Here is a 24,731-nt window from a genome sequence, read left to right as displayed (position 1 = left end):
TATATCATATTATTGGTGGTTATTACGACATTATTATGTAGGTACGTTTACATATATTATTATTCATTACATTGGAACACATATTATATGTTATTAATTGAACGTTTATTTAATACATAGCAATACTTACATTATTTGGTAGCTATTCTTAATGTTTTCTTAAGTTATGATGGATATTTTATTTATTTATTTTATTTAAATTAATATCGAAAGATTACTGGGCCTCACTGAGGAAAACTCGTGTTGAGGCCCATGGGTTATCTTAGATTACAAATAATTCTTATTGTTTTAAGGTACATGTTACATTTTTAAAAAACAAATAAGGAGTTTTTCATAAATAAATCACACAAATAATTCCAGCAACTACTACAAGCGTTAAATTAGTATGTTACATACAATTTTAAGTTTTACACACATATTCATCTCGTAGCCAGTGGTTATTTTTTTTTTGAATATTGTAAAGGAATAGCTTTACGTACTCAATTCATGTATTAGTATATAAGTATTATTATACTCGGAGAGGCAGTTCTCCTTGAGTTGTTATGGTCCCCTAGACGTAATAGAGATCGGCAGAAAACAACTTACGAAAACATGTATATATCATTAGTAAATTTGAAACTACTTTGTGAAGAAAACGAATTAAAAAAACTAGCTATGTCCAAATTAGGCGAACATGACGATTTAGAATGGGATAAAATAAGGTCAATGATACGATACATATTTCGTAAAACAGGTATAGAAATCATTATATGTGCAGGTATAGAATATACTGAGGAAGAAAAAGCGATTATTTTAAAACAGTTTCATGATTCAAAACTCGGGGGTCATTTAGGCGTTAACAAAACTATTAAACGTATTCAAAAACAGTTTATATGGAGAAATATGAAGGGGGACGTTAAGAAATATATAAAGAATTGTACATCGTGTCAGGTGAATAAGGTATCAAATCGGCATATCAAACTACCAATGGCTATTACGTCTACAAGTTCAAAACCATTTGAAAAGATATTTATGGATATAGTAGGACCTTTGCCGACAACATTATCTAATAATATTTATATTTTAACTATGGAAGATGATCTAACGCGTTACACTTTGGGAGTTCCAATTCCTGACCAAAAAGCGAACACGGTCGCGGAAGCCTTTGTTATACACTTCGTTTGTGTACATGGTATACGGGGAACGATATTAACTGATCAGGGCATAGTATCATCCTTAGTAAAACGTTTGCTGAAGTTTGCAAGTTATTTAAGATAGAAAAAGTTAACACTAGTCCTTTTAGGCCACAGGGCAATCATGTTGAACGTGCTCATAGGACCTTAGCTGAGTACTTACGACATTATGTAGACAAGAATTTAAATAATTGGGATCATTTATTACCTTTTGCATTTTTTGTATATAATTCGACAGTACATTCATCTACTAACTTCCAGCCATACGCACTAGTTTATGGACGCACATTGGAGGTACCGATTAAATTAAAAACCGAGCCAGAACCACGATACAATTACGACGATTACTTATTTGATTTAAAGGAAAACATGCAAGTGTCACATAAGATAGCTAGAGAACAATTAGTTAAAAACAAAATAAAAAGTAAGGAAAGATACGATAGGAACGAAAATCCACAAGAAATACATGTTAAGGATTTAGTACTCCTAAAGGATAATAATCATAGAACAAAACTCGATCCATTATGGTTAGGGCCATACGAAGTCATAGCAATAGTAGGAAATGAAAATGTAGTTATACACCGTGGGCGACGTAGCATCACTGTTCATAGAAACAATGTTAAAAAATATTATAATGATGCACAATCCGATTAAAATATATATATATATATATATATATATATATATATAGTTATTTATATTTAATTAACGTGTAAATTATTGATTTAATTTTAAGAAAAAAAACTAAATAGGAAGCGTAATACAAGCAATGTAAGACTAAACATTTCTTTTAAATTCCTAAGCAAAAAAAAAAAAAATAATATAAATTATAGATAAATTTTAATTTTAGGGACAGACAAAGGGAATTCATTTTGGAACTTGAAATCGCACTCCAACAAGAATTACACGAAACATATACTATAGGGCCGGAGAACACACCGAGGTGTTTTATAGGTCATATCAATACTGCAAATAATAACGTCGAAGAACCTTTCACAACTCTCGAAATAACTAAAATAATAGAAATTATTACTAATATTATGTATGATTTGTCACCAAATTCAGTAACGTCAGTAGATACATTATATAAACGACTAACAAATTATATGAAACTTTTATACGATCCAAGGGATATACTAGATTATGATAGGTGGTTTTAAGAAAAAAATATATACATATAAGATAATAAAATAAGGTAGTTAGTTTAATATAAATATAATTTTATACTTTTAGATTGGTGATGATGATTGGTTGTCTAGTCAAATCTGACGAAATAAATACATCAGAACACTTTAAATATACGCCTTATGGAAATGGCAAGGGATTATATTACGAAAATTTAGGACCTACTAGGATTATAGGGGCTGAATATAAACTTGTAACATATTTTTCGCTAAAGGAGTACAATACAAAATATGATTTATTGGGGGAAAAAATGAAAAATATCACAAAAATATGTACCGATCAAAAACATATCGATTTATGCGGGAAATACCAGATAGTAATAACGGATTTATATAGCGAAATAAGTAAACAAAAAGAACGTATGTATTTGTCATTAGGAAGTGGTATGGATCAATTCGATAATAAGCAACGGAAAAGAAGGGGGTTAGTAAACATAATAGGTAACGCTATGTACACGTTATTTGGCGTATGCGATGATAAATGCACTAAGAAAACACGGGAAGCTATAAAGCAAACAGAAGAATCGGGGGCTAATATACTACACATAATGAAGGCTCAAACAACAGTAGTAAAAACAATAGTAAAAAATATAGGAAATACGTTAGAACAAACTGAACAATTATATAGAAACATTTCTACTAAGGAACAACAATTATACGTAAGAATGTTACAAATACAAACTAGAACTGACGATGTTTTAGACTTATTAATGGCAGGAGAAGTACATAATTTATACACAATAATCACAAATCAATACGCTTACGAAACTCAAACGTTAGGACAAATAGTAACAGCCGCTAGAGAAGGAATAATACACCCAAGTCTTATGACACCGCAAGAATTAGCATCAACTTTAAAATCAATAGAACTAACAATTAAGAAACAATATAGCATTCCTATGGGAACAAAAGCTTCAGAATTAAATGAATTTCAAAAAATTACTAAAATGAGTATTTACTATGAAAACGATAATTTAGTATTCATTACAAAAATACCGTTAGTTATTGACATTGAACTTACATTATACCATTTAATACCTATACCAATAATCCATGTTCAAAATAATACTGAAGGGTGGTATCTTCCAACAGTTACTTATAACAATATTGCAATAACTAAAGATAGAAAACGATTTACTACATATACAGATAAACAGTTGGACGATTGTACAGATACTACAATATATAGAATATGTAGAACACCACAGCCAATTCAAGAAAACAGCGAACGTCAACCATGCGAATTACAATTATTCAAAGGATCTGATACTACTTCTAATCAACGGAACTGTGCAATCGAAAAATTTAATCTACAAAGAAACATATACCATAAATTACGAAACAAAAACACCTGGTTACAAGTGGGAAGTGAAGCACTGACCGTAAGTTGTACAGATATAGTCGAGCCATTTACGCTAGATACAAATAAAATTGGGGAAATAACTATCGTGAACAATAATTGTCAAGTATTTACACAAGATGCAGTACTAACCGCCACAGAAGAGATCACCAACACGAATTATAAGAATTTCATACCTACAACTAACATAAAAAGCATTTTAGAGAAGATACCTGAACACATACATAGATTCGAAGTAAATAAAGAATGGGGAGACAATCCAAATATACAATTAACGGATCTACACGGCGTATCCAAGTCCTTGGATGAAGTACAACAATAATAGACCAAGAAGTTTTAAGAGAACAAAGCCAAAAACACCAGTTTATACACAGTAACTTACTATATGTAACAATAGTATTAGCAGCACTATCTCTCGTACTCATAATAGCAATATATATATTAATTAAATGCAAATATATTAGTGATGAACAAGTAATAGATATACCCAGAAGGATAGTTAAATATAGACCATCAAACAGAAGTGACTACATAAGGGGGTTTGAAGAGACACCATTCACTCCACCACCGTCACCAAGATAATAGTAAAAAAAAAAAAAGAAAAAAAATTTATAGAAAAAATATATAAATAAAAAAAAATATATATAATAATAAATAATAATCTAATTAATTAATAATTATAATAGTAATGCAATTTAATAATATAAATTATGTTTCAGAAAATAAACAAGAGAACGTCAAAATAAAATATACGTTAACCATTAAATTAAAATTATAAACATGGGCGGAAATGCACAAATATCTTTAGATTATTCATTTACATTACATGCAATCGAATTTATTAAAGAATTAAAGGAAGTATTATTAACTAGTGCGCATATTCAATTAGTACGAAGAAACATAGTATACGTAAGCTGTTTTGAACACCATGTACTAGAAGCAAACAATAGAATGCCCGTACCATTATCAGAAGAAGAATTAAATTTAGTTATGATTCCTTTGACCACTTATCTTCATCCATTTTGTAACCTTACACGTCCGAATAGATCAATTTGTTTAACTATAGGTGCAGTATTAAATCAATTAATTAATAGACGTATCATTACCACCGATTTCTTTTTATAAAAAAAAAATAAATAAAAAATAATAATAAATAAATAAATAAATAAGAATAAATCAAATAAAAATAAATAAATAATAATAATATTAAATAAATAATAAAATAAATTATAAATACGTACAAATAGAAAAAAATAATACGTAAAAATAATATTTCATAAGTAATATTAACAGAAATTAGAATAGTAGTAATATTAACGTAACTATCGTAATAAATAATGAAATTTTAACTATTTCAGAGTATAAGAAGAAACGAAATATAAATACACGTAAAAGTTTAATATATAAAGATTTTAACAGAGACAAACATGAACGAAAACATACCATTGTCGGCAGAACTACCATTGACACTACAAGCAATAGAATTTTTCAGAGAGCTGAAAAACGAATTATTAAACGGGCAGCACAATCAGTTCGTCCGGGGGGATATGATTTGTGTAGGATGTTTTAAACGACATGTCATAGAGGCTAATAGGAGAATGACTATGCCGTTTACACAACGTGTTTTAAATCAAGCTATGGTACCGGTAACTGCATTTATACACGCAGTAATTGTTAACCCTAGGGCGGATAGTTCAATCTGTGTAGAAGTCGGGATGCTTTTAGAGCAACTAATCTCACGACATATATTATCCACGGACCATATACTTGAAGAGTAAAACATAATAACAACAACACAGGAAAATTAAATATAGTAGTAATATGTAACTATAATAATAATAATATGCATACATTTAATATTTTATATATACATATATTCTAGCTCTCAAATCTGTTTTTTCATAATGGATTTCGAATTCACTATGATCAATAGGACCGATATATTTGTATAGACTAGGTAGAAAATATAGAAAAAAATAAAAATATATATAGAGATTTTTAGGATAATTTCACGGTGAAGGTAATTACGTAGACTTAACACAGTTATATTATTTTAGATTTATCGAAGAATTAAAAAAAATATTAAGCACCGAAGTACATATTTATAAACTTAAGGAAAATAAGATGGAATCGGTATGCTTTAACTGGCACATATTAAAAGCAAACAAAAGATTAAACGAACGTTATGATTTCAAAAAATTAAATAAGATAACCAGAAATATTGAACTCTTTATGAATGATCATTGTAACGGAGAATGTAAGGAATTACTTAAATTAATAGAGAAAACAAGAGATCCAAGCTATATACTCGAATAGGTATCCTAAGTAAATGAAATTATGTTGACATATATGTGTAACAGTTTATTATATTATTCACATAACTTATCAATTGGTGGAAGATTTATTATAACTAACAAATATTGTATTCAAAAGGGGAAATATAAACTTATATTATATAACATTTTAACACTTCTAATATTATAATTTCAGGTAATCAAAATTTATATTATTATGTATTCAAATTTTATCTTATTGTAAAAAAAAAGAACACAATGTAATAAAATAATATTGTAAATTACATTATAAATGTAAAATATCATAAAATATGTATAACAAATTGTAACCTATTATAATAAAAATTGTAAATGTAAAACATATATATCTATCAATTATTGTAACTTGTTATAACAAGATTGTAATGAAATGTAAAAATTATAACAAATTGTAAATGTAAATGTATACCAAATTGTAAAATCAACTACTGTTGACTATTGAACTTAATGGTATTGTTAAAGATTCTTAACCTTACAGGCTAATAATCTTTTTTTTGGCAGGGAGGTGTAAAGGAATAGCTTTACGTACTCAATTCATGTATTAGTATATAAGTATTATTATACTCGGAGAGGCAGTTCTCCTTGAGTTGTTATGGTCCCCTAGACGTAACCTCATAGTTAGAAACTATATCCTATTTTGGCAAACTAATCAAGGGGAGCGGCCAACAACAAGTCACGAGCGGTGGTTGCGAGAATAACAACTTATTGAACCAGCTACATACACCGCCCCGTCCATGCGCAGGATCCATCAAAGGAACCGACATCATATATATGAGGGCTGGGAACACAGTAAAGACAGATGTACCTGGACCAGCAACGCAGAAGCGACTTCACGCCACTAGCCATATACAGGACGACGACTACTACTACTACTATTACCACAACGATACTATACATTTTATATTTGTTCTAATAAAACATTGTATTATAAATCTAATTTGGCTACCATTATTTCCAAATCATCTACATAGTGAATCCCTGAAGGGGCAGCACATAACAATATGGGTAGTGGTAAATTAACCATATCATTGGGCATCAAGTTAAGTATCTGTGTTCTCAAAAAATTGTAAACTTTTCGGCAACTAGTTTTTGAGGGCCAATCTAAGGAAAATTTACTAGCTGCATACCTAGTGTTGACCCCATGGCTTATAGAATCCAACTGATTATGTTTTTTCAGATATATGGTGATTGTTTTTAGGTATAAGAGTTCTATATTGAGGACATTAAAGTCTTCGAATAGTTTTTCGGTTTGATATCTCCAATTTTTTTTGTTAGCAACCCTGAGTATAGTGTTTTGGCATTTCTGGAGCGGTAGAAGGGCGTTGTTGTAGGCACCACCCCATCCGATTATGCCATACGATACTATTGACTCTAATAGTGTTAAGTATATAGTTCTTATGTCTTTGAAAGGCAATATTTCACGTAATTCTTTCATTATGTATATCATTTTTTTTAGTTTATTTAAGACGGATGTAATCTGGTTTATCCATTTCATATCAGAGCACATTTCTATGCCTAAATACTTACAGTTTTTGACAATACTAACCGAGTTACAATCACAGCTTTCCAATGTATTACAGTTGGATTCGTGGATTTTTATACTGTGTATGGGTGGTAAAGTTTGTTCAGACAGTGAGTGGAGTAAGATGGTTGATTTATTGAGATTTAGAAATAAACTGTTATCGCTCAATCAATTATGGATAGATTTAAGATCGACTTCAATGTTTTCGAATACTTCATTCCAAGAATTACCAATACAGATCAGTACGGTGTCGTCTGCATAACACGCTATTTTACTATTTAACTTAAGTAATTTTATATCGTTTAAATGGATGTTAAAGAGAACCGGAGATAGTGTAGTACCTTGAGGATATAATATAGTTTCAATCATGCATAAAAAGAAAATCGATATAACACAGTGAGCACGTGAATCTCTCTCTTTTCTCCCCCCCCCTCCCCTCCCCCCCCCCCCCCTAAAAAAAATTTTCATAAATACATGAAATATTCTCTGAATGTTTATATTAGAATTTTATACTCACCATAGCATTTAAAATAATTTGAGTTATTTTGAGCTATTTACGGTCATTTTCAGTTTCCAGTTGAATTCTGTCTTATGCAAAAGTATTATAAGTATACATTATAATATTTTTCCAGCATCGCTGATAATTTTAGGTTAATAATTAAATAATATGAATAATATTAATTTATTTAACTTATTCAGCTACCGTATAATAACAATATCAATATAATTTAAAATATCCTTGACTGACATGACGTCTCTGCTCAGAATCGCTTTTTGACAAAATCGAATTTGGTTTTTGGTGTAACATCAAAACAAATGACCGTAGATACATGAAATTTTCACTGGTTGTTTATATTTGCATTTTCTATACACGATAACATTTTCATTTTCCATTTCATTTTAGTTTTTTTTCTAAAAATATCAATAAAATGTTATTTGTTTGTTAAAAAAGCTTGAAAATTTAATAGAAGGCTCCTAGCATATTGTTTCAAAGTCAGATGAAAAATACTATAAATCCTTAGTCACAGTTTTTTTTTATAAGCATTTAAAGTTCAAAAATTGACAAATTTTGACAACATTTATTAAATTTAAAATTGAATAATTATTTCGTAATTAAAAATTTACTCCACAATTTTCTCCACTCAGAATCGTTTTTCTTATACAATGATATTATATCATTGAATTCAAGTTTAATACCATCCATTATACAGTGACCCACTTGTAACCTATTGTACAGCAGAGCAACATCCACTTGCCCACCTTTTTTTTAATCTTAATTGATGTTTTCCATATATCACAATATTGGTGTATTACTATTGTTTATTAGGTACATAGGTATAGAATATAGATAATCACTAGATGATTTTAATTTAAATATTTGCAGATGATACAATGCCACCTCAAATACCAAGTTTAGTTTCTCTTAGACAGGCTAAGCATAGAGCAGTATCCTCCTTAAGACATCATCAAGATGCCCTAGGTATTATGAAGCAGATTCATAAATATGATGGTGCTATTAGGAATATAGGATTTGATAAGTTTTTTGTGCATTTTTGGACAAACCTTCAACTGAAAATATATAAAGAACAATATTCAAAATGTGCAGTGCCGACAATTAGTTTTGACGCTACTGGGGGTGTATGTAAGAAGATAAAAAAATTTGGAAATAATTTTAGTAGTTCTATTTTTCTGTATGAAGGAGTAATGAAAGTAGTTGATCAAAGTTTTAAAGTTATATCAATGGTGTCCGAACAGCACGATAATGTATCAATTAGTTTATGGCTTAAAAGATGGCTCCAATGTGGATTAAAACCACCCAAAGTTTCAATAACTGACCAATCTTTAGCTTTAATGTCGGCTACTGTACAAGCATTCACACAATACGATTCTTTGGAAAAATATTTACAAATATGGTTTTTATTATGTCGTGGTGATAAAGATATTGAAATACCAACATGTTTTGTAAGAAACGATGTTAATCATTTTGTGTATTTGATACCACAGTTGAAACCACTAAAAAGCTCTCGTTATCAGCGTACTCAACAACTATTTGTTAGATCTATTGCACTTTTAATAACTTGTAATTCCATGAAAAATGCAGAGCAAATATTAGAAGCTATATTCATAGTTGCTATGAGCAAAAATATGATGGACAAATCGTATCAAATGTTGATGCACTAAAACAAGATACCCAATGTAGTAAAGGCAAAACAAATCCTGCAGTCCCTAATCAGTAGCAATAGCGCGAATGTAGATTCACTCATAAATGAAGCAGAAAACAGCAATGAAGAACAGCCATTAGAATTTGATTCTTTGGATTCGTTTGACGCATCGAATTCATTCAAGGACTGGTCGAAGTTATTGGCTTTAAAATGCGAAGAGAAAATTGGTGACGTTGAGGGGGAATTTGATAACGCCCAATTTGTTCCAGGAATTGTCCCAATTATTATCAACACCATGAAACTATTTCCTTGTTGGTCCAATATAATGATAAATGTATTCAGATATAGTGAAAATATTGCTTCGAGTAGCAGAATAGAAAGCAATTTCAATAACATAAAAAATAGAGTGTTCAAAAATGATAATTTGCCGATGAAAGTGGATGATTTTGTCGAACGATTGGTAGAATTCTACAGAGGTGACCATCTTATTCTACAGACTAAGAAAGACGGAAAACCCACTTAAGTTCCTTTGAGTAAAGATTTTTCAGAACCAATTTGTGGCCCTATATCATCCGATGAAGTTTGTGAAAACGTTAACAAAAATATCGTTGAAAATATATTAGAACAATGTATTGCCTGCAAAAATGGAGATTTTCCAACAGGTCTTCATCGTTGTAGCAACTGCAATAAAGCAGTTCATTTGTTTGGGTGTTCAGTAGATCCTATAAGTGAAGAAGGTTGTTGTGGAGAAAAAAGAATTTGTTTAGCGTTTACCAAAATAGACGAATTAGAAACAGAAAAAAATTCAATTGAAATTTGGAAAAAGAAAGGAAGTATGTCGTCATCAAAACCACGTTCTATGAAGTCATACTTAGTGAAACAGCCTGGATTTGAACAAATAGATTTCAATCACACGAAATATTTAATGAAATAGCCTTACTCAGAAATGGTTCTTGTTTTCAAAACAAACCTATATACGTACCAGGATATGACAAAGTATTGCTGAACAATACTTGTTCAGCAGATTATTTGTTATCAATTTTAGCGGTGTCTGTTGCAGAAAGCAATAATTATAAAAAGTATTTAACAGAAGAAAAAAATAATAAGAATGTAGCTGATTTTGTAAAAAAAATTAACGGAAACAGACCGTCTAAAGAAATGTACAAAGATCGCGTATATTTGCTTGCACTACATTTCATAACGGAGAGCAAAGATCTAATTGGAGGTATAATGCTATTCAATACAGTAGACACGGCTACATCGATGTGCGAAAAATTATTGGAAGATATGCCATCGTATATTAGATTAGATATTTGTCAAAATATGCTATGTTTTGATAAAGAAAAAAGTTCGGTAGGAAGGGTTGTCATTACATTTCTTAGCGTCGATGGGACTATTAATTTGCAAAAAGAAATGGACGATTTTTTTCAACCAATTACAAAATTCTGTGTATCAATAAATTGTAATTGCTCAAGAGAAATGGTTAAAAAACCAACCAATCATATAGTAGTGGAACTATTGTCAATACCAAAAGGTAAATAAAAACATCTTAATTATTTTAAAAGCATACGGGGAAGTGGCAAAATATCCTAATACCGTTATTTGTATTTTTTAGTCATTTCTTATAAAAAAAAAAAAATAATAATAATAATATTAGGTACGTACTATAATAGTGATATAAGCTATAATTAGAGCCATTTGATATTTAAAATTAAAAAATAAAATTTGTTTTAACAATTCTGTGCAAAATTGTTATTCTCTAAAAAAACAAAATATTAGACATAATAAAACTGGTAAGTAATACTAAAGGGGAACACCCCAAAGCTAACACCATAAGCACGAAAAATATTCAAGGAATTATTAAAAAAAAAAAATTTAATAACTAAATAGAATATTTAAATAATGTATTACATTGTAGTTATTTATATGATCATTTATCATTATTAATAGGTTTTAGAGCTTCCGGTAAATATAGTCATCTTGAAAATACAACGAAAATTTCACAAAATTATGCAGGAAAGGTTTGGTTGAAACTTGGAGATATTAGCAAGACAATAACAATTAATGGAGATGTGTACAATTTAAGAGGGGTAATTGCTTTTGATGGATCGGCAAGAGAATTAAGACAATCATACGGCCATTACATAGCATATGGTTTGAGATCAAATGATCAATGGCAATGCTATGACGATTTATTGGATCAAGTATCAACAAAATCAAAAAGTTTTAAAGATAATGCTGAAATTCTATTTTATACAAAATAATACCAATATTGTTAATTTTACATATTTTTCATTTGAAATAAAACGAAGTACCTGCACAACATAAATGATCCTCTTCTCTGTGACCATATCAATTTACTTTAATGCATGATTGATAGTATATTATATCCATCATAACTTAAGAAAACATTAAGAATAGCTACCAAATAATGTAAGTATTGCTATGTATTAAATAAACGTTCAATTAATAACATATAATATGTGTTCCAATGTAATGAATAATAATATATGTAAACGTACCTACATAATAATGTCGTAATAACCACCAATAATATGATATAGGTAGGCGCCTACCTACATAATATTATATAGTTACAAATAATAATTTCAAGAACTGAACTAACGCAAATACACGAATATTTTAAGAGATTTAAAAAATGTAAAAAAGGTAAGACTGTTTTTGAGATATTATTGATTATAAACTTTGCACAATATTTAATTTGACGAAGTGAAAAATATTTTTAACATTTTATTATATTTAGTAGGTAGTATACTTTATATACTATGGAGTATATTAACATAGATATTAGCTACATAATATTATAACGTAAAAAACATATTATATATAATATAAAGGTATAAATAAATAATACATTTGTTTTAAAGAATAAAAAGTTTCAAAAAAAATTATTAACAGGGTAAACAATTGAACATGGGTGAGTACTTATTAATGAAAATTGAAAATAATTAACATGCACCATTTAGTCAAAAGGATCGATGAACAAATTTTTTTTTTGTGATGACAAATTATTACAAATGATATTACATAATCTCCACTAAGTTTCAAGTACCTACAAGTCGAACTTCTGTAATGGCGGGCTGTAGTGACGTCACCATGGCCCCGCCAGATGGAAACTTCGTTTTGAGCCGAAGTGGGTGGGTTACAAATTTTTTTTTTGTGGTTACAAATGATTACAAATGATATTACATAGTTTGACATTAATTTCCATTTATAAATCGTAAGTGGCGGGGCCAGGGTAACTAACCTTCAAATAGGTACAATCTAAGCGAGGACGGTATAGCCAAACATTAATAAATTTTTATTTTTTTTCTCCAATTATTTAAAAAGCACTGAGCATTTTCAATTTTTACCTCCTAAAAGTACCAATTATAGATACAATTTGCTTCCAAAAACATACATCGGGCATCGAAGTTTATGATCAAAGCATTTTTTCTACCAAAAAAGTTGAGAAGTTACAAACATTTTAGAATACCTCGAATAAATTATTAGACTGGACAAATAAAAATGAAATTGTAACTAATTTTCAAGCCCACCCTATTGAAAAATCCTGCGTATGCCACTGCCTATACCTAATTATAAATATAATTATAATATTATGACAATATTCTATACATTACGATGCTCTTACTAGTTAACTTTTCAGTAGGTATTACAGTAGGTAAACAATATAATTATATTTTAATAGACACAGCATAAAATAATTTAAATATTTGATGTACCTACATGTTTAATTATCTTATACTAAGGCAGGTGCCTAATTACTTTGAATTGACCCATTATCATTACATCTTTATTATTTACAACAAACCTGTCCATAGTAGATATAGAAATAAAATAAGTAAGTACCTAATTAACTCAAGTTAACAGAATAGGTAATTGTAAATTAAAATATTAAATGATTAATGTTTGTTATTTCTAAAAAATTAAAATCACGTTATAAAATTTTGGACACACATTTGTCTTTTAGGGTACACAGTATTTTAGTCCTTACATAAAACTGTACAAAATCCTAAAATATGTACTTAAAATTTAAAATAAATTGTTGTACCAATATAGAATCAATAGGTTATGATGTTTGTATAAACTGGTGGCTATTTTTTTGATCAACCAATAAAAATATTCAAATTCATGCATATTGCATACCAATGACAGCCTTACTATTTGGGTTTGAATCACTGATGGATGATGGCAAGAGTAAAATTGATACTTTTTTCCCACTTCTTCCTGTCGCAGTCCACTAGCGAGTCAAATCCAAATTAAAAAAGGTGGGTAAGTTTACGCAATTTAAATATTTTGTCGATTGAGCCAATCTCTATGATAGGTAGATAAATTAATATTATGTGGTGTTCTTATCTTTTGGAATACGTTTTTTGTAACAATTTATTTTAACAATTAAAACATATTATCTGCTATTGATGGAAGTTTGGTAGAATTTCTCCTGAACAATAATTAATAAGAAAATATAAAAATGATATATTTATTTTAGCTATCTTAACATTTTAGTATAAAATAAATAACTAAACAAAGCAAGAAATTATTTAAGTAAATAAACAAAACAAATAAAAATATAATATAATATAAATATATAAAAAAAGTATTGTAATATATAAAAAAATATATATATATGTATATTAATAAGTAACAAAAAAATTATGAAATATTTTTTCAATTTAAAAATATTCTTAACACGTTGATGGACACGCCATGCTATAGCATTCTATGTGTTTTGGTCTTGCCGGTGCATGACTGCTATAGCATTTGTTATTGTAAATATTGATTTAGGGTCAAAAATGAAACTTTTTGTGATGTACAACTATACTACCTCTTTGGTGGTATACCATAATATCTTTATCACACTTGCGCTTATCGGACAAACCCGCCAAATTCATAATACAACGTATTTTGTTATCAATTATCATTATGATTATTATCCACAAACGAAAAGCAACAAAATTTTAAAAACATTACTACTAAAACATTTTACTTTTTTATTTAAGATTTTTATATTTAAACGTATTTTATTAAATATATTATTATAATGGATGAAGATAGCCGAATACTGGAAATGTTAGATGACGTGGAAAATGGTAAGTCGCTTAATATTGTTGGTATTAGGGATATATAAATTAAAACTAACCATAGGTATTATGTGGTTATTGTTATATTTTAGATAATTTTTCAACATCTGGCGAATCATATGCAGAAGATTCTCATCAAAGTGATGGTAATTCGTACATAACTGACAGTGATGCTGAACATTCTACAACACTGTCAAGCTCAAATATAAGTTATACTAGTCCGGATATTGCAGTTGCTGCAAATAACATAAATAATAATGATAATGAAATTGACAGTGATAGTGTGGTAAGTTCTGATTCTAACACTGATACAGAAGAGGATGAAAGTGATTGGGAAGATGAGAAATTTGGTAATATACAAGATTTTGAATTTGATGTTAGTACAGCTGGAACAAAATTTGAAATAAACAATGAGACTTCAGCTATTGATGTTTTTTTTAAATTTTGGGATGAGGAAGTATTCAACTTATTACTTACATGCACTAATAACTATGCAAAAAAAATTGGCACTTTAACTCGTCCTCATACAAAAGGTAGTAGAGCTAAAAATATTACAAAAATTACTCGAGAAGACTTAGAAAAATTTATTGGATTATGTTTACTCAAGAGTCAGTTGAAAATCCCAATATTACGAAAAGCATTTAGCAATAACCCAATGTATTACCATCCCATTTTTAATTATACTATGTCTGGTAGAAAATTTGAAAAAATTCTTAGATGTTTTAATAGCTCCGAAGGTATTTCTATAAATCCTTGTGATAGATTACATAAAGTTTCAACATTAGTTGACATACTAAAAAACAAATTTCAATCTAATTTCAGCCCTTATGAGGCTCTATCTTTGAATGAGTCCATGTTGCTTTGGAGAGGGCGACTATTATTCAGACAATATATAAAAAATAAAAAAAACAAATATGGAATTAAATTTTTTGAGTTATGTACACCTGACGGTTATGTACTGAATACTGAAATTTATAAAGGAAAGACTGATCAGGTGTCAAATGGTTCAAAAATAAATGATCTAGTCATCAGATTGATGAAACCATATCTAAATAAGGGTCACCATTTATACATGGACAATTTTTATAACTCAGTGGATTTGTCAAATATTTTATATAAGAAGAAAACTCATACAACAGGCACATTAAGAAGTAATAGAAAGAAAAATCCAAAATCAATTACAACAAAAACTTTGAAATTGAAATTTGGTCAACATGTTTTTGCTAAAAAGGGCCCAATTTATGTCATTCGCTGGAGGGATAAACGGGAAGTGCTATCAATTACAACTGGACACAAACCTGAGATGGTTTCAGTCAAAAATAAATATGGACAACAAAAAATGAAGCCCAAGCACATTGCTGAGTACAACTTAAACATGTCAGGGATTGATCGAAGCGACCAAATGATAAGTTACTATTCTTCACCAAGAAAAACTATTAGGTGGTATAAAAAAGTTATCTTCCACTTTCTGGATATTTCTGTATGGAATGCATACTATTTGTATAAAAAATCCCTGTCAACTAGCAACTACCGTTTTATTGATTTTCGTGAAGCCATAATTCAAAAACTAATATATTTACCAGAGAACATTATTCATGGAAACCAACTAATTAAAAATAAAAATATTCGTAGAAATATGAATAATTTACCAAGACCAACATCGCCAATTTTAGGACACATGCAAGAAAAAATTCCACATCCTCCAGGTATAACAATATAAAAAATATTTTAATATAAAATGTTGTAAAATTATTGTTTTAGGTTGGAAAAGAAGTGGATATTTCCTGCGATGTAGACAGTGCACAAAGCAAAAAAAAGTTAAACAGACCTGGAGGTGCAAAATGTGTCCTGAGCAACCGCCATTATGTCCAGGAATTTGTTTTTCAATGTATCATAAACTTGAGTAATAATCATATAAATAAAACCAATTTCATATTTATGTTTTATTCACAATCCATATAATTGTATGGGTTTTGTTATGTGTTTATTACTAATTTTTACAAAGTTTGTATTGTTTTATTTTATTTTGTTATTTTAAGTTTTATGAAAAAGTATATATTTATGTTGTTCCTTATAATTTTCACTAAGTATGTGATAGAGTATAGGCTTATATTGTATTTTTTCTTATAATAAATTTTATGAAGAAGTATATAATACTTATATCTATTGTTCCTTATAATTTTCACTAAGCATGTGATATTGTATTTTTATTAATTTTATTGAAAGAACTTAGGTTTTTTTTTACAAGTTTTATAAAGTTTGTTTTTTTGTTTTATTTAATTTTGTTATCGTAAATTGTATGAAGACTGAAGAGAAATATAGACTTATGTTGTATTCGATTTTGATTTTTACTAAGTACTATGTTCCATTGCATTTATAATTCAATTATTTTTAAAAACAGTGGAAGTATTTGCACGGTTTCATTAGGAAAAACGATACATGCTATAGCAGTCGTGCACTGTTAGGCAGTTGTGCAATACCATGCTATAGCAGTCATCTTATTTTTTTTTCTAAAATACTCCATTATTATACACTGATTATAAAAATATAACTTTCATAAAAATTGGACGAAAACTTCATGAAATACAGAGTGATGCTAAAAGGTCAGAAATGTGGTGCCATGCTATAGCAGTCATGTCCATCAACGTGTTAAGCTACCTTCGACCATATCACCACAGACGTCACATGTAGCAGCAGGTGTTGAGATGCAGCTCGCACAATACCATCCATGGCCACAGTCCAACAGTATGTATTGCGCCTGGTCTGGTACATATTGTACATGGCGCATACATCCAAGGCACTGACTTCCAGTTGGATCGAGTAATGAAGTATTTGGCATCCATTTACCTTTTAATAAAAATTGTATATTTTAATTATAAAAGAAAAAATCTTCAATTTACTGTATCATTATTAATATTTACCATCTTCTAGGTTAACATGCATTATATGGATGGGCTATGTTGTGGGAAATTCTACTTTGCAAACTCCGCATTTATCTAATCAAATCGCACACTCATCACAGCACCATCCGTGACCGCAAGGCACCAAAATGTTGGCCGAATTTACTTGACTCCAACTTTCAAGGCAAATAAAACATTTGTCTACAGGGTCACCTTTAGAATAAAAAGTATAAGTGAGTTTTTATTTTTCAATTCTGTTCAAGAGGACGTTACAAGGACATTTGTTGTCTCCACCTTACAAGTGTGTATCATAGCAAATTGTAAGCTCGGTAGAACACGTTTAGCTCCGTTAGTTTAAAAATTAGATTAAATTGCCCTATTCTAAAATGTAAGACTAAGTTTATTATATGGCATCTTGTAGGCTTTGTATTATATTTTAACTTTAAAGCGAGTTATGAGTATTTTAATATGTAACATAAAATTTACAATTTTAAAATTAAAAATAAATATTAATATTATAAAAAATACATTTCTATAACTCGCTTTAAAATTAAAATATAATAAAAAGCCTATGAGATACTCTACAAAATAATCTTACCTTTACATTTTATGAGGTAAATTCACTCTAATTTCTAAACTAGTGGAGCTAAACATGATTTTCTGAGAGTGAAATTAGGTATGTTACGTACTTCTAAGACGGAGATAACAAATGTCAGTGTAACGTCCTCTTAAAGGAAAATTATTATAATAATAATAACTTGCCTTCGAATGTAGTGATATCTAAATCAACTGCCTGGTGAGCTGGTTGAGTATTTTGTTCTGAAACAAAATGGAAAGTTATTAAGCTAATGTTTCAGTATCATAACATTTAAAATCAATCTACCGTCAACAAAAGCATCATCCATGCCAAGCTCAACTATTTCATAGACCTCTTCCTCCACTAATGTATCATCGATATCTGGCTGTTCAACTTTAATACAAATTAAATTGTAGAATAAGTGAATATTTATTCATGAATTATTTATTTTATTTATTATTTTTAAATTTGTTAGAATAATATACAATCTGTAATACAGTTACAATAAGCATATGAGTGTAGAAGAATAAATTACAAAACATTAGTACTTGGGTGGAGAACCCAAGGGTGACATTCCAACATTTTGTTTATAGAAATACTCTAAGGCATACTTTCGTTTTCTGGAAGATCATAGGGGGCTCATCTCGGTCTTCATTATTTGCTAATCATACAAACAAAAAAGTCATATTTCGTTAAGACAATATATTTTATATCATATTTTATTTCTATATGCTTACCTTGAATCTGGAATGGCGCCTCAATATTGTCTATATTCCCTATAATATTTATATTTAAAGTATAGTCACTAGAGTATATAATGTATTTTTAACTTAAATGTATAGTTGTATAATACCGAGAAGATGGTGATCTTCAATTAATCCAAGGTTGCCACCACCTGGTTGTTGGCGCACATTTGGATGCCGGACCATTCCATGATTTTCTGGAACTGCTTCTACCCGTTGACAACCATGACCCCTCCTAGGTCTACCAGCTCCACGAATGTGGAATGGCGGCAATACAAGTGGCAGAGGCTGAAGTCCAACCATTGGTAGCTGTCCAGGAATGAAATCTTCGAGAAGGATTTCTATAATTCCATTTTATTGTCATTTAGTTTATACACCCAATTGAATTTATATGGTACCTACCATTAGCTAAAGGGCCTATTTGCATATCTATATACCCTCTCACCGAATAAGATACTCTTCTTAAATATGCCATTGTGTCATAGCGGCCATAGCGTGTTTCGTAGAGCATCAACCAAAATGCAGTTATTTGTGTCTCTGCTAGACACAATAGATCTTCGTACCTTTAAAGTTTGATTTATTAATATTAAAATTAATTTCAAAAATGTAAGCCATATATAGTTAATATTGTCTCACTTGCTGGCCATTGATTGTTTGTAACGTTTCCCTCCGTACTCTACTTTCAACCGATCGTAATCGATCTGGAAAAAATTATATAAACCGGCGAAGCAAAGGTGTTGTATTACCTGACCATTAAGTAATTTCCTCTCTTTTTTTCTTCTGCTAGTACAGTGTCAACAACCAAAAAGAAAATAACACATAAATTTACTTATTCAATTATAAATACTATATTCCCCCTAATCAACATCAATTGGCAGCCAATCAAATTGCAGATCAACATTGATCCCCCGTTAGCTCACTGAAATCGGTGGTTCAAGTGAACTTCAGTTTAAACCACGGTTAGGATATTGTAATACACCCATTTTGATTTGAACTAGGTTTAAACTCCAAACGAGGTTTAAGCTATGATTGTAAAACGGGCCCTAAGAGGATTTCAGCGCACTATTTGTTTTCTCTCTCTGGTCCACGCGCAGCATAGCCAAAACGCATTTACACAGAATAATTTTTCTACGTTTTTAAGTAATCTTAAAGTAAAATCACCAATTACAAAAAATATAGAGAATAATATTTTTAAGGGAATGACATATCAATTTGTCTTAATATTGTCTCAAAACAATTTAAACATAATTTAAATTTACAAAATTTTTTTGTTTATTTTAAAAGTCGAATACAAAGTCAAATAATAATAAAATATAAAATCAATATGTCATCCCCTCAAAAATATTATTTTCTATCTTTTTTGTAATAGGTGATTTTACTCAAACATTACTTAAAAACATAAAAAAAATGATTTTGCTTTAATGCTATTGTCTGTTGCGCCGTGGTACAGAGAGAAAATAAATAATGCGCTGACATTCTCTTAATAAATTACAAATGGGGAATGCAAATAAAAATTATATAACGTATTAACGTGCCTACCTATGACATATTTTAAGCACCGGCAAAAGTATAGGTGTCTGGTGTGAGTGGTACATAGTATAAAATATAATTTAATATTATGATTATTCTTGCAGATTACGAAGGGTTCATTGACATTTTCTTCTTAAATGTTTTCTTCCATTGGGTAACAGCCAAGCTTGTGCCAGTCCACGTACATTTTGTGCTGCATATATTATAGGATTTAAGCAGTTGTGCGCGACTTGAATTTACTGCTAAATAGCCCAAAATCCGCTATCAATTAATCTATATAGTAAATTAAAATAAAAAAATCTAGTTAGAATTAAAATGGAAATTAAAAAAAAAAATAATAATGTCTAAAATTAAATTACTTGTCATTCAAATTTAGATTTTCTACATATTTCCCAAATGTATAGATACTACAATGTGCTGACACCAAACAAATCCACACATTGTATTAGTAATGTAGCCTATTGGTTGGCTGCAGAAAATCTTGATTCTGATGCGGTAGTGTTTCAAACTGTAATAAATATAAATTACATTTATGATCATCCAATGCTGAGTTTATAATCCAACAAATTATGTATTATAAGTATATAATAAAATTAGATAATAAAATATTCTTACGTAATTGGGATCACACACCTGTGCTGTTACTGAACGTGTGGAAAAACAGACCAAATTATATTATGCCCTTTTGATTCCATTAACCGACTTCGCAACTGGAGCAATGAATCATACAGAGATTGGAAAATCTGATTTAAGTAGAATAAAATATGTTTCCATCTCCCAACATTCAGATTTAATTCCGCCAATCCACAGACCCATCGTTCCATCTGTACTCATCAGCTCTACTTCACCCTGTAATTTAAATATTATTAAATCATTCATATTGAACACTAAAATTAATGTTCATATACATTTTTAGATTCTGAGTGAAAGGATTGGTTATGCGTTTGATTTTTTTCTTGCAGTTTCTGGAAGCAAATTAGAGTTTGTAATTTTTTTCTAAAATTAGTTAAAAGAAAATAATAATTTAGGGGTTTGTTACCAGTTTGTGCTATCAATTTTGTACATATAGATATATAAATAAAGCTAAGTCACCTAGGTATATACAAAGGCGTCCGCAGGAATTTGTCAAGGGGAGGGCAAAATATTTTCTTTTTTAAATTTTTTGTCTCACTATCCTATTAGTTATAAAGTATTTTTGTGACATATTTTCTTTCATATAGACAAGGAATGTAAAAATATTTATGAATTATACGTACGTATAGTTAGTTAAAACTTAATCTTGCAGCATTAATTGTAATTAATTGTTATGTAATTTTAAATAATTATCAAATACATTTTTTTTTAATAGATAAAATGTTACCGTTGGTTTTATAATTTTAGGTAATTTATAAAATTTAATATTTCTAGCTTATTCAGTCATTGATACTACAAATTTGAAAAGTTGTAGCTATTGTAGGTGGTATGCCATCTATGAACTTTTAATTTTTTTATCAAAAAAGAAAAAACTTGATTGACACTGCAGTATTAGCGTATTGCACTTGGTCCCACCACTACATCTAATAATCTATAAAAGCAACGTTCTTATTTCTGACTCTGAATCGAGTGTAATAAAATTCACTCTGTAAAAAAAAAGAAAATGTTTTTATTTTTAATTTAAAAATAGTTTATTTTATGATATTTTATATTAAAACGGTAATGATTGAGGTTGAGATTATAATGAACTTTGCATTGTTTTCCAAATCCACGCGATACTTGTTTTATAACATACCTACATTGAATTTTTGGCGATTTTAAATTTAAGGCCATTTTTTGCATTTAAAGATTTTTAGAACATTTTGAAGTTTATTCTAAATTTAAATTTAAAATTTTATTTTTAAATTTGCACATGTTTTAATATGATTTTATAGTATTTTATGATCTAAAGTTTAAACCTATAGTTACAGAAAAAAAAAATAATTTTCAGATTAAATAAGTAGTCTAAATGATAAGTTCTATCTATTAAACTTTTCTACAATCATTTAAAAGTTTAAAATGTATATAAGAATTTATATCTTTAATATTAAAAAGGTGGGTAAGTGGATATCGCTCTGTTGTACAGTAGGTTGTAAGTGGGTTACTATAATGGATGGTATTAAATTTGAATTCAATGATATAATATCATTGTATAAGAAAAAACGATTCTGAGCGAAAACGGTCAGTCAGCCTATGATATTACCAAGTATATTTGATGATATTATTGTGAATAAAGTAATTTATATATTACCTATTTACGCCTTGTTTTCAATTTTCAATCCTTAGCTGTAAAAGTTGAACATTTTATAAATTTTTAACTACAAAATAATTATAAAATTATAAATTTGGTCAAAATTTGAACTTTAAATGCTTATAAAAAAAAATGTTGCCTATGTATTTTTAATATTTTTCAAGTGCTATTAGATCGATATATCAGGAGTCTTATATTAAATTCTCACGCTTTTTTACCCAACAAATAAAATTTTATTGATACCTACTTATAGAAAAAAAAACTAAAAATAATGGAAACTGAAAATGTCCGTAAATTATTTTCAAAATTGTACCGTGTATAGAAAATGCTAATATAAACGTTTAGTCAAAATTTCATGTACCTACGGTCATTTGTTTTAGAGTTACACCAAAAACCAAAATCGATTTTCTCGTAAGCAGTAAAAATTGCCGTTTTTCCTTAATTTTTCTTTTGTTTTTCACGTCGCGTTTGAAAATTACTGAGAAATTTTTACTTTTGACCCCCCTAAAGTACCAACTAGATTCACTTTCCTATCAGAAAAGTTACTGTTTTGAAGAAAATCCAAGCACTTTTACTGTCCTAAAAAGTGATAACAGACACACAAAAAAAAAAAAAAAACACACATCATTGTAAAATCAATACATTCATCACTTCGCTCAGAATCTTAAATATAAATAATTTAGTCCACTATTTAGAATTGTTAGGTCAGTTTTAGTTTTTTTAAAACATTAAAATCATCAATGATAATATATGAAAATCAACCCAGAAAAAGCCAAGGGAGGGGCAACTGCCCTTACTTGCCCCCCTCCTGCGGACGCCCTTGGGTATATATAATATCAAACATCTTAAATTATATATTATGATTGTTTTGTTTGGATATGTATAAGCGTGTATACGGTGTAGTCATGTTAGAGGTAGGAACTTAAATTAGTTTTTATAATTAAGGCATTAATGTAAATATATATACTTATATGTGTGTGTGTTAATGTGTTATGTATGACTACCGTGCCCGAAATGTCTGCATACGCTTTTGTGGATACGTTAATATTTTTGGTAAACAAAGTTATGAATGATACCTATAATATCAAAATATAAGCGTACTTACTTGAAGTTTACAATAATGCCTCATTCCCAGGTAGTAATTTTTTGTTTATTATCATAACATTATCATAACAAAATGCTATCTGGGAGATCTCTCTTTGAGATGCAATGTGAAGCGGCTAACTTTAAATTTACATGTGTCGTCGATGCCACCTCATCAATTTTATCATACACACTTCTTGCCAATAAAATAATTGTAGCCTAAAAAATGAAGAAACTTGTCATATAATAATTTTTAAAATGTATGTTACAGTTATGTAACAAATAGAATTTTGATAACAAATGACAATTTCAACTGCAGCAGTGCTTGAACTGTTGTGTGATATAATTGTTATTTATCGAATTTTACAATGAACAATTAATTAATCAAAGCCTTAGAGTCAAATATCGTATGTTTTAATTTTGATTTTAAATGTCTAAAAAGGTTTTTATTACCTTTGTTACCGTAATTATAATGTATCGATCGAGTACACACAAACTAGGCGCGAGTGAATCCATTAACGGAAATATTTGAAAAATAGTTATTTACCACTCGTCTGCGAGACAATATTCTATTATATTTAAGTACGTCGAGAAAATATGTTTTGATCATTATAACATTGCTACTTACCTATATTACACAAAAATTGTTCGAAACTAAATAATTTCCACGAGCAATATAAATTATATCAAATTTGTTTGTTTGTTTGATAGTAAGATATCAGAGATATCCGAAGTCCTTATCAAATCTCATGATTACCGGAGTTGCGGCTACCGCTCAACCTAAGTAACCTCCTACCACG

The 24,731-nt window shown here is 29.1% G+C and overlaps 1 protein-coding gene and 1 pseudogene across 1 annotated transcript; one reads left to right on the top strand and one right to left on the bottom strand.

Annotated features, from left to right (window-relative positions):
• The first annotated feature begins 14,458 nt into the window (after nt 1-14,458).
• Nucleotides 14,459-16,952, top strand: LOC132936730 (piggyBac transposable element-derived protein 4-like). The gene has a single exon (XM_061003484.1). It carries the CDS (start codon nt 15,491-15,493, stop codon nt 16,553-16,555), a length of 1,065 nt encoding a protein of 354 aa, XP_060859467.1. The 5' UTR covers nt 14,459-15,490; the 3' UTR covers nt 16,556-16,952.
• Nucleotides 16,953-18,580: 1,628 nt separating this feature from the next.
• On the bottom strand, nt 18,581-24,511 carry LOC132936441 (uncharacterized; annotated as a pseudogene).
• Between the last annotated feature and the right edge of the window lie 220 nt (nt 24,512-24,731).

The sequence above is a fragment of the Metopolophium dirhodum genome, chromosome 1 (assembly GCF_019925205.1).
Source record: "Metopolophium dirhodum isolate CAU chromosome 1, ASM1992520v1, whole genome shotgun sequence".
Taxonomy (NCBI): domain Eukaryota; kingdom Metazoa; phylum Arthropoda; class Insecta; order Hemiptera; family Aphididae; genus Metopolophium; species Metopolophium dirhodum.
This window is presented reverse-complemented; position numbering and strand designations above follow the sequence as displayed.